A 12,589-nucleotide genomic window follows, 5' to 3' on the forward strand; every position below is an offset into this window, starting at 1 on the left:
CGCAATCCCTTCTCTTCTATTCTCCTCTCGGGATCTTGGGCACGCATGCACACGCGCCCAGCATGAGTTTTAAGCCACCGGGTCCGGGACGCAAACCGCGGTTGACTACGTGGGAAGTCCAGCAACACAGCCATTACACTAACTGCTGTTTCCCAATGACCTGATATTTTGAAGGAGATCATTTTCTCTGATATGCAGAAGAGAAAGGCGCAACACTGCCATCGCAGCTACAGGTGAACCTGACATGGTTTCATGAGAGCCCACACCATGGCCACTGTGCAAACAAATACCCTCCACCATATCTTACCCCTTCAGCGAATAAGAGGTCTGAGCTTCTGGTAAACACACCCCATCTTCATTTATGACCTTGGGATTCCTTCAACACTATTTATTTATTTATTTATTTATTTATTTTTAGGTTTTTGTCACAGGGCATGCACAGAGAGAGACAGAGAGAGGAAAAGTGAGAAATCACCCCTCAGGGGGCGGGGATGGCCTCACTGCAATCTTTTCTCCTTCATTCTCCTCTCGGGATTTTGGGCACTCACGTACACATGCTGGGCATGACTTTCAAGCCACTGCTTCCAGGACTTGAGCTGTGGTTGACCATGTGGGATTTCAGTGCCTTAACTTCCATACCACCTGGTGGCTCCTCCTTCAACACTTTTACAAGGCTAGCAAAAACACATGGCCCAAAACCTATGGGCAGATGATCAGACCAGAGGAAAATCATTCAAGATGAACTAGGTCTTACTTAACAAGGTCCCCTGAATGAAAAACACACTCCTGCCTGCGTATAAAAACCTGGATTGGGGGCCAGCTCCACAGCCTAGTGGTTAAAGTAACATGATCTCACTTGACCCACTACAGTTCAAATCCTGGCCCTGGATGAAAAACATGTCAGGTGAGTATGTGTGCCCAAATTCCTGATGGAGAAATTGAAGAGAAAGGATTGTGGTGTAACCATGGTTCACTGGGGCAATAATTTCCTTCTCTCTGTTTTTGTCTGTCTCTGGCACATGTGCCCTCTGGAAAATAAATAAACGAGTGAATGAATGAATTGTGATTGGCCATAATCACATTACAACAATATTGGATGTAGCCAACAGCTTTGTGTCAAACAGGATAAACTCAATACCACCATCCACGGCTCTGTGAACACACTGACCATCATGGGAAGGCGGTTTCCCACACTATGCATCTTGCAACCAGTAGCATTCAGGCTGGAAGCTGACTGTCTGCATTTAATTAAATCTGGTTAAATTGTGTAATTAGGTCTATTAGACTCAAGAGATCCAAATGACTCAGCTAGAGTAAATCTAGGGTGAACACAACGTTTTCAGTCTCTCTCTAGGTCACACTTTAGCAGTACTTTCTTATCACTGCATAGTCAAATCCAATGCACTTCCGACTGAAAGGAAGTGTCAGCCCATTTTTAAGTTGTAATCTCAAACAACACACCGAGCTCTACCAAGTGTCCTCGGAGGATATTCATTTCAGCGGTTTTCAAACTTGATTTCTTTGAGCCCATCAGGAACTTTCCCAGAAGTTTCTCAGTGTCTATAAAGAGCCAGGGAAAGGGAAGGTGGAAAGGCAAGAGCCATACTGTCATTAATCAGGGTCACCTCCTCTGCCCCATTGTATCAGTTTTATATTAGGTCGTTGGAAAAGTCATGCTGTATTTTTCTATTTCTTTCTTTTTTTTCTGAGAGAGTTTTGTTGTTGTTGTTTTAGCTATAATGTGCTTGCATTCACCAGAGAGACAGAGTTACAGAAAGTAAGAAATCATCCCCCCAGGGAGGATGGACACCTTGCAATCTCTTCTCCTCCATTCTCCCCTTGGGATTTTGGGCATGCACATGCATCTGGTGTGAGTTTCAAGCTGCTCAGTCCAGGACTTGAACTGTAGTCAACCACGTGGGAGTCCAGTCCAGCGTCATAACCATTCTACCATCTGCTGGTCCCTTTTCTACATTTTTCTATGCAAAAATGCATCGTGACTTTCCCAACAACCCAACTCATGCAATTTCCTCACATGACTTCACACTTTTTTTGGTTTGTTTAGGTTTTTGCCATAGGGTGTATGCACTCACCACACAGAGACAGAGAGAGGGAAAATGAGAAATCACTTTAATCCCTTCTCCTCCATTTTCTTCTTGGGATCTCGAGCACTCATGTACGCACACCTGGCATGATTTCCAAGCTGCCGTATCTGGTACTCTAACAGCGTCTGGCCATGTAAGAATCCAATGTTCTAAGCACCACACCGCCTGCTGGCCCTTGACTTCACGTTTTAAGAAAGTGTTCTGCTACTAAAGAATTCTCACCTCCTCACATAGTGCAACTCTCCTAACTCTCCCTATTTGTTATTTAAGGTTTTTGCCATAGGGTGTAGGCACTCACCGGAGAGACAGAGAGAGACAGTGAGAAGAGAAGTGAGAAGTCACCGCTCATAGGGATAGCTATACTGCATTCCCTTCTTCTCTATTCTCCTCCTGAAATTTAGGCACACATGTGCCCAGTGTTATTTTCAAGCTGCCATGACTGGGACTCACACCATGGTCGGGCATGTGGGAGCCCAGCACCTTAACCACTATGCCGCCTTCTGGTCCCAACTCTCCCACTGTTGGAAAACGGAGCTGAAGTTGAGTACAATGGCAAAGAACTCGTTGATCAGTGGCTGAACTGAATGGAAGGTCCAGGTTTCCTGACTCCAATTGGGGGAGGAGGTAGGAATAATCTTTGAAATATAAAGACTTCCTGCTTTGGTACTCATAGCTGAGTTCAGATTATGCCTGTTTACTATCTGCAAGATCTCAGGCAAGTCATTAACCTTCGCAATAACATCTTCCTCGTATATAAAATGGGGATATTAGTGTCATAGGCTCCTTGGAAGAACAACAACAACAACAAAAAATACTAAGTGTCAAGTAACCGGCCAGTGCTGGCACTCCGTAATTAATAGTTATGATCATTATGTGGCCAGCAGGTGATGTCGTAGTTAAGGGTGCTGGACTCCCACATGGCCAATCACAGTTCAAGTCCTGAACCTGGTGGCCTGCTTTCTCATTTTCCCTCTCTCTGTCCCTCTCATCCTGTCCCTCTCTGGTCAAATTAAAATAAATAAATATAAATAAAAATTTTAAAAATAGTTATGATCACTATGAATTGCAGGGGACTGTTCAACCCCAATTCTCTTCCTGCTCCTCAACTTCCTTCCCACCTCACTGAGAGCTGAGAGTAAACCATTCCTGAAATATATGCTGTTCAAAGGGGATGAGGGAGGCACATGGAGGGTGGAGAGGGAAGGGCATTTTCTGCAGGTGATGTCTACCTGACCAGGTGAGGGAGACACCGGGTTATCAGAAAGTGAGAGCGAAACGAGGAAACGCAGCTACGAGATTCACTGCTGTCGACCAGAGGCAGCCCTCCAAAAGCTGCTCCGGGTGCTCCCCGCCCTCCATCAGTCCCGCTCAATCATGCTAACATCACTGAGAAGGCAACAAATTCCGTTCGCTGTTCTAACCCCAGGCTCCGCTCGCCCTGCCTCCTCCCAACTCCCTTAAATAATGGCTGAGCAAATGCCTCTGAGACCATCTTCAGCTAATTTCCTTCAAGACATGCAAGCTGCTAACGCTGGGAAGCACAGATAGTGTGGAATAGCAAATATGGCCAAAATTAGATTAAAATAACCTCCCGATAAACAAATTACTCACTGAAAATAAATATTGGGACTAGTGAGGCTGGGAAAACTAAAAGAACAGCACCACCACATGGCGGGAAGAGGAACTGCATGTGCGGCAAGCTGCCCACTCAGTCTGCAAGGTCTGGCGGTCAATGGACAGTAGGTGGTATTCTTTTAGCTTAAACTTTTCCAGCTCTTTTCTGTACTTATGCAAAGGACATAAACGTTAGGCAGAGAGAACTGCACTTTGAGTTGAGAGGGGGAAATAAAAGCAATGTTCCCAGCTGAACAAGGCATGACATAACAGGAGTCGATAACCTGACCCGTTCTTTCTCCTTCTTCACTCTCACCCCATCATTCATCAGCCTCCCCTGATGCTCCGTGTCACAGCAAAGATGCTCGCCCCTCACAAAACCATGCTGGGCTGCTAGACACCTGCTTGTCATAAAAGTTGGGAGTGCAGCTGGGTAGAAATGCAGACCATATACACGAGTCTGATAAAGGCTGCATGAATTCCTCGGTACATGCCTGTGTAGAATCATGGTGCCAACCATCCCACAACATGCGTGGCCATTCTGCAGACACTCTGCATCTCCCAGAATTCCTACAAAAGCCTTAATTTGGTACATTTCAACATTGCTCCCCCCCTTTTCTTTCAGAGAGAGAGGTTTTTGCTATAGGGCATGTGCACTCACCAGAGAGCCAGAGACAGAGAGACAGAAAGGAAGAAATCACCCTCCAGGGGGGATGGCCACACTGCAATCCCTTCTCCTCTTGGGATCTTGGGTATGCACACACATGCACCTGGCATGAGTATTAAGCCTCTAGGTCCAGGACTTGAACCGCAGTAGACTATGTGGGAGTCCAATGACATAGCCATTATGGCATCTGTTGGTCTCAATTGGCTCCTTCTTTGACATTTGATAGGATGGCTACCATCTGGTCACCTGGCCTCGAGTTCCTGCATTGCCGACTGATAGGCCACAGCAGATAACCACTGAGGACCGGAGAGTGTGCATGGTCAGGGCTTCCAACATTCAGAAGGCTCTCCCTTCTTTGCACTCTTCTAGCCACAGGCTGAAGCTATCCCTGTGCACCAGCCAACCAGAGCTTTCCCAGGAAGACCAGTGACAAGTCTCAACTTCTGGCCGAACTTCTCATTAGCACTCTTGCATCCCTTGTTGTCTGTATTTCTCCATTTCCTTTATTTCACTGGGAGACAGAAAGCAAGGTATCACCACCACCACCACCACCACCACCACCACCCCAGGCAGGATGGCCATACCACAATCCCTTCTCCTCCATTCTCTTCCTGGGATCTTGCACACACATGTACCAGCATGAGTTTCAAGATGCCAGGTTCAGGATTTGAACAACAGTCAGTCACATAGGAGTATAGTGCCTTAACCACTATGCCACCTGCTTCCACCTCCATCTCCTATTTATTTATATATTTATTTATAGAATTGTTTGTTTAATTTTATTTAGTAGTAGTAGCAGTATTTTTCATTTGCTATTGGGCACGCACACTCACCAGAGGGAGAAAGTGAGAAAGCAAGCTGCCAGGTCCGAGACTTGAACCACAGTCAGCCATGTGGAAGCACAGTGCCTTAACCACCACACTACCTGCTGGCCCATCTTCATCTCCTTTTTGTTTCTTTTTTGCTAACCTGCTTTCCCGCTCCCAACACCATTTCATGTCCCAACTGCTACAAACGTCTAGGTTCTTTTGAATGATAATTCATAAGTTTAACATGATCTGAAGTAGGCCCATCATTCCCTCAGTAAAATTTAGCGTCTGAACCAGAAGGTGTTTTGTTGCAAGAATATGACCTTTAAAAGACCAGCAGATGGCATGATGGTTACATCGTTAGACTCCCACAGTTGACCGCAGTTCGAGTCCTGGACCCAACAGCTTAAACTCATGCTGGGTACGTGTGCGTGCGTGCCCAAAATCCCAAGAGGAGAATGAAGAGAAGGGACCGTGGTGTGGCCATTCCCCTGAGGGGTGATTTCTCACTTTCTGTCTCTCTGTCTCTCTGTCTCTCCAGTGAGTGCATGAGCCCTATAGCAAAAATCTCTCTCAAGAAAAAAATAAATAAAAAGAACGTGACCTTTAAATCGGGCAGCAAGTTAACACCAAGACATTATTTGAAGATTTATCCCAGGAGCCAAGACAAATCAGGCATAATCCCATTGCTACACCCTCACTGAAGTGCTGCTTCCGGGGTTGCGGGTCTTTTTTAATGCGTTTATGCCTAATGTTTGTGGGAGGAAGGTTAGGGAGAAAAAAAGGAGATGTGAAGGGAGCAATAAGAAAAGAAAAAGGATGAGAAAGAAAAGGGAAAGGGACAGAGAGAGGTACAGGTAGAAAAGGGGGATCCATAGGAAGGAGGCAGGTGGCAAGAGAAACAGAGACAAAAGACAACTTACTGTTTTGATTAGAGGAGGAATGAAGTTGTCTGCAACAGAAGTACTGATTTTGAAAAGATATAATAAACTTTGCTAATAATATCCTTAAGTGTTTCTGGATAGGATAAAGCGTAAAAGAGCAAAGCTTTCAATATGGGGAAAATGAGGGAAAGATGTGTGTATATGTGAGTGGGAACAGAGGAACTGATATAAAAAAGGACATCAGATTTAAATTAAGATATTCCAGCCTGCACAGATGTTCAAGGGACCTTTCAGGGGGCAGCAGGTGGCAATTAAGGTGCTGGATTCCCACATGGCTGACCATGGTTCGAGTCCCAGACTCAGTGGCTTGAAAATCACACCAGGTGCATGTGTGCACATGCCCAAAATCCCAGGAGGAAAATGGAGGAGAAGGGACTGCGGTATGGCCATCCCTCCTGGAGGGTGATTTCCCATCTTCCCTCTCACTGTCTCTGTCTCTTGTGAGCATACATGCCCTATGGCAAACAAACAAACAAAAAAGAACAGGACCCTTGAATGAGCAATGCTTTTTCATTTGCAGGATCCCAAATATCTGAGACAGTAGGAGAAGAGGCTTTGGACTTCCAGCCTTCTTTGAGGGGGAACAGGTAAGAGACTTCTTTCAGTTCATTTCTCTGTTCCTACTATCTACATATCCCACAGTTGGCTTTTCACCCTTTAGCTAACTCAACAGAAGACAGAGCTTAGGCAAAATAATGAGAGCTTCCTAACAGGACCTGGGGCCCTGTCTCTGTCTTTGTTGTCACCCTGGACGGGTTCCCAGACTTCCAAACCCGGGTCCTCTTATTGCTGTCACTGACAGGGACTGCCGCCAACCAGCACTACTGGATAGAGCCTTGGTGACCTGAGATTTCCAACCCCAGCCTAATGTGTACTGTCACAGGAACACTGACTGCCCCAAGTGTAGGCATGCTTCTCAGGCTCTATGTGGACTGGATAATACCCTCCCTTCATGACGCAATTACAGAGATCTACAATGGCAGACTTTCTGTGCTGACAAGGAACTGCCAAGGACAGAATAATCTTGAACTAAGAGGAGCATGACTCAAGACCAGCATTTTGCTGCATTTGGTTGCATCGTTGGACTCCCAAGTAGTTGACCACAGTTTGAGTCCTGGACCCAGTGACTTAAAACTTGGCAGGTATGTCTCTGTGTACGTACCCAAAATCCCAAGAGGAGAATGGAGGAAAAGGGATTGCAGCATGGCCATCCCCCCCTGGAGAGGGATTTCTCGCTTTCTGTCTCTCTGTCTCTGTCTCTCAAGCAAGCACATGACTTTAAGAGCTAAAGGTTCTCATGAATCATCCTGGATATCCATGCCAGAAAATGAAGTTTTACATTTTAGACGGAAACTAACAACTTCATTTTTCTTTTTGAGAGTTTTTTTTTTTTTTTTTTTTTTTTTTTGCCCTGTTTGTTGGGGGTGGGTCGGCTCCCGTGGCACATGTGCAAGCATGCTCAAGATCCTGAGAGGAGAATAGAGAAGGGATTGCAATGTGACCCTCCCCCTGGGGGGTGATTTCTCGCTTTCTGATTCTGTCTCTTTCGTGAGTGCACATGCCCTATAGCAAAAATCTCTCTTAAAAAAAAAAAAAGTCAATTATGCAAGGACATTTCTATGACAAACCATGGAAGGTATTTGGGGAGGAGTCCTTCAAAACTGTGACTGAGCTTCAACCAAGCTGCATGCCCAAATATATACCACCTGTACAACAGAATGCAATTCTGACCCCCGAGAGGAGTAATTGGCAGTGTCTGAAGACAACTCGGTTTGTTACGAGAGGGAGTGACACTGGCATCCAGTCAGGAGAGGCCAGGGATCTGGCTACATCTCCTGTAACACCCAGAACAGTCTAATGACAAAGAATTACATGGTCCAATATATCAAAAGTGACAAGGCTGGAAGCCTTGCTCTCCATTAACGCTGAGTGTTTAGGGTAGGCAAAATGTTAGAGAATCTCTCACCCAACTCTCTCATATTATAAATAAATAACTTAAGACCCAGGCGAAGGCTTCCATGGCCATTTCTGCAGAATTTGAAAGTAACCCCATATCACCTCCTAAAGGGACACTAAACTTGTTTTGTGTATGGAGAACAGCAGGCTGTCAGTCCCCTCACAGTCTATTAGTGTGGATAAATAGAGGTAGGAACTGCAAATATTAAGATCATTGTGTCAGAATGCTCGTGTTGTCAGAGTCAGGTAGTAGAGGTGGTGTATGTGTGTGTGTGTGTGTGTGTATGCACGTGTGGATGTAGTGAGAGATTTTTTGCTATAGGGTGCATGCACTCGCCAAAGAGCCGAAAAGACAGAAAGCAAGAAATCATGCCCCGGGGCAATAACCATCCTGCAATCCTGTCTCCTCCAGTCTCCTCTTAGGATTTTAGGTACACGGGCACATGCACCCAATGTGATATTCAAGCCACTAGGTTTTTTGTTTTTTGGGTTTTTTTTTTTTTTTGAGAGAGATTTCTGCTATAGGGCATATGTGCTTGCCGGAGAGACAGATGAAAAGTGAAAAATCACACCACCACCACCCCAAGAAGAGTGACCATGCCACAATCCCTTCTCCTGCATTCTCCTCTTGGGGTTTTGGGCACATGCACACAAGCGTACCCGGTGTGAGTCTTAAGCCATCGAGTCAGGACCAGCAGTTGGCATAATGGCTATGTTGCTGGACTCCCATGTAGTTGACTGCAATTCAAGTCCTGGAGCTGGTAGCTTAAACTCACGCTGGGTGTGTGTGCGTGCATGCCCAAGATCCCAAGAGGAGAATGGTGGAAAAGGGATTGCAGTGTGGCCATTCCCCAAAGGAGGTGAGTTCTCACTTTCTATCTCTCTGTCTCTCCAGGGAGCACACATGCCTTATAGCAAAAATCTAAAAAAGAAAAAAAGAGTGTAAGGTCCTCCACTGAAAATTATGTATATGGTAATATCCTTGATTTGACTGTCACATACCATATGCATACTCTGAAAAACCATATTGTGTGCTATAGAGATATACAACAACTAAATGTGTGAATTAAAAATCATAAAATAAAATGAATTTGGGCTTCAATTTTTTCTTCAGTCAATAAAGGGAAGTGGCACATAACTTGGCTCTTTCTCTGTGTTTATACTTGACAGAGATAGAAGGTTGTAGGGAGAGGGTGTTTTTATTTTTTATTTATTTATTTACACGTTTTATTAAAGTTCACCTGTTACCCACAGGCCGCAGGCTCCTTATAGAGAAACAAACACCACAATTGAAGCAGCTGGTTTCCAAAGCACCAAATTAAAATAGATGAAGAGGTAAGGAGGAAAAAAAAAATAAATACAAACATCGAGCTAAGACTCCTTCCTTCCTAATGCATCATGGCCTCTACTACACTGCACTCGTGAAATTGACTCCCAATGTAATTAAGCCAGGACTACCAGGCAAAAAAAAAAAAAAAAAAAAAGAATCTCAAATTATTTTGACCCCCAGAGCTATTCTTTTGCAATCACTCAAGTAACTGAGAAAAGAGCCAACTTTTTAATATAAATTTGTTATCAGTACCTACATGGCCCAAGTAATTTCCAACACTACCTGCCCAAGAATATAGAGTCATGAGCTGAGCTGGAAATCAAATGCAGTAATCATCCTCCTTCCCATCCAGCTATGAGATCTATCTTTTATTAACCAGGAAGAGTCCAGAGCAGGGCCAGCAAGAGCACGATTGTGAAGAATGTCTGCCACAGGGACCAGCAGTTAGTATAATGGCTATGTCGCTGGACTCCCATGTAGTCGACCATGGTTCAAGTCCCGGACCCGGTGGCTTAAACTCACTCCGGGCACGTGTGTGTGCATGCCCAAGATCCTGAGAGGAGAATGGAGAAGGGATTATGGTGTGGCCATGCCCCCTGGGTGCTGATTTCTCACTTTCTGTCTCTCTGTCTCTTGCTGTCTTTCTGGCGAGCGCACACGCCCTATAGCAAAAACCTCTCAAAAAAATATAAATAAATGAATAAGAAGAAAGAATGTCTGCCACAGGCATGTGGGCAGAACTCGGAAGCCAAATCCAGCCACCTCACTGCCCACTTCGACTTCCTCCTCGTCTCTTCACAATCTTTTCTTGCACTAGATAATCCCAGTGGAAAGCAGAGTGTATTCCAACAGTCTTAGTGGCTGCTGGCCTTGTAAGAATGAGCTGCAGAGCTCACCAAGGCTGCTGTAGACCACATACTCCTCCAGAGCCCTTACGGAAAAATGGCGGCATTGTGTACAGACATACCCACGTGGATACTCTCTTTGCTGTCATATACTCAGAGCAGTCATGATGTCCTCCAACCCCCCAAAGATCCAGGACATGGCTTTCTTGCCTCACAGGTCTAAAGTGAGCCACAGAGATAGGATAGCACCTTTCACTAAGATCAGAGGGAAGAGAAATAACAACTCTTGGGGTCATCAGGGGGCATGGTGGCCAGGGTGCTGTACTCCCACATGGTTGGCCACAGTTCTAATCATGGACCTGGCAGCTTGCTCCCACTTTCTCTCTCTCTCCCTGTCCCTCTTTCTCTCTCTGGTGAGAGCATGTACCCTATAGCAAATTTTAAAATAATAACAAATAAAATTAAATATATAATTTTTTTTAAAAGAAAAGAAAAGAAATAACCAAAAAGTGATGCTTACTGGATTTCAGCAATGCTGCCAAAACTTCAGTGGCTGCCCTGGGGAAAGAGAAAGACAAGTAAAAAGTCAGCGTTCAGTGGTCTTTTACGTAGTCCTTGGATCTCAGAGCCAGGGAGCTCATTGCTGGTGCCTGACAAGCCCATTATTAACCAGGTAGCAGGCACTCTACTGATCGCACTGCTGTCCACGGAAGAGGTGTTAATGCATAAACCGACCAAGCTATGCGTCCATCTTGCAGATGGGCCTCTGAGGTCCCCTCTGCTGCTGAACATGTCCAACCTTCCCCTCTAAGCCCCACTCTCCTCCAGCCTTACTCATGTGGGCCAGAGCTCTTATCAGTTTCTTGATTTGTACCTAGAAACCCTGGGGACTTTGAGGTTGAGTGGAGAGACCGGGGCTTGGGAGGCTTGTAAACACATCAGTGCAAACTTCTTGAAATGCTCAGAGTCCTAGAGACACTGGATAATATCCACACATTGGACAGGGAAGCCATTTCCTTAGGGTGGAAAATGGTTGTGTCAGAATTTTCTTCCAAATTCACTGCTTTTTTTTCATGAAGGAATTTTACCATCTTGCCAGCAGTAAAAGGAGGATGATAAAAATCAAAATACTGGGGGTCAGAAAGAGGCATGTGACTGCAGTCCTATACTGTAGTTTATCCACGCATTATGAGTTCAGTATATAATGAAGCACAGAGATGTGAAATAACATTTTACAGAATAGTGGTAGCAGAGGTTGGTAAACACAATTGAATTCTTTAAAGTTACAAGTGTCTAGGGACCAACAGATGGCATAATGGCTATGTTGCTGAACTCCACGTAGTCAACTACAGTTCAAGTCCCAAACCTGGTGGCTTAAACTCAGCAGGGCATGTGTGCATGCATGCCCAAGATCCCGAGAGGAGAATGAATTGCAGTGTGGCCATCTTCCCTAGGAAGTGACTTCTCTCTGTCTTTCAGGCAAGCATACGTGCCTTACAGCAAAAACCTTTCCCAAAAGAGAAAAAGCTTTAAGAGTCTGTGCAACACAAGCTACTCTTGAAAGAGAAAAAGCTTTAAGAGTCTGTGCAACACAAGCTACTCTTGAAATATCTAGAAGCACAATAGGAAAGACGCTACCCCATTTCAATGCCCAGCACAGGCGTTCAACCTTTTCTGAATCAATGAAGGAAGGAAAATTTATCAGATGTTGCTCCAGCTAAAGAACAGAGCAAAGACAAGCCTGTTACCTGGCCTGTTTGACTGAGATGCAACAGGGCCCTGTATTGGTACCAGGGCCTAGCACCATCCATCACTAGTGCAACCAGCACTCCAAAAGGCCATTATTGGGACCTCACATTACGCAGTTAGCATAATGGCTATGTCACTTGACTCCCATGTAGTCGACTGCGGTTCGAGTCCTGGACCCAGTGACTTAAACTCATGCCGGGCGTGTGTGCATGCATGCTCAAGATCCCAAGAGGAGAATGGAAGAGAACGGATTGCAGCGTGATCATTCCCCCTAGGGGGTGATTTCTCACTTTCTGTCTCTCTGTCTCTCTCTGTCTCTCTGGGCGCTATAGTAAAAACATCTAAAAAAAAAAAAAAAAAGGCTGTTATTCACACAAACACAAATATGTGATTTGTTGTATTTATATGAACTACCAACAGTAGCAAATGTTGGGTCCAGCACGTGGTGTGGTGGTTAAGGTGCTGGACTCCCATACGGCCGATTGAGTTCCAGATCTGGCAGCTTACTTTCTCACTACCTCCCTCCCTCCCTCTCTCTCTCTCTCTCTCTCTCTCTCTCCCCAAAAAAAA

General features: G+C 45.2%; 1 protein-coding gene across 1 annotated transcript in view; it reads right to left on the reverse strand.

Annotated features, from left to right (window-relative positions):
- The window catches only part of AGBL1 (AGBL carboxypeptidase 1), a 542,019-nt gene that overhangs the window by 475,660 nt on the left and 53,770 nt on the right, over window positions 1-12,589 (reverse strand). The window contains exon 6 of the mRNA XM_027769246.1: window positions 10,791-10,828. Coding sequence (XP_027625047.1) covers window positions 10,791-10,828 — 38 coding nt within the window. The remainder of the gene's footprint in view (window positions 1-10,790; window positions 10,829-12,589) is intronic.

This window comes from Tupaia chinensis, unplaced genomic scaffold (assembly GCF_000334495.1).
Source record: "Tupaia chinensis unplaced genomic scaffold, TupChi_1.0 Scaffold000078_1, whole genome shotgun sequence".
Lineage (NCBI taxonomy): Eukaryota > Metazoa > Chordata > Mammalia > Scandentia > Tupaiidae > Tupaia > Tupaia belangeri.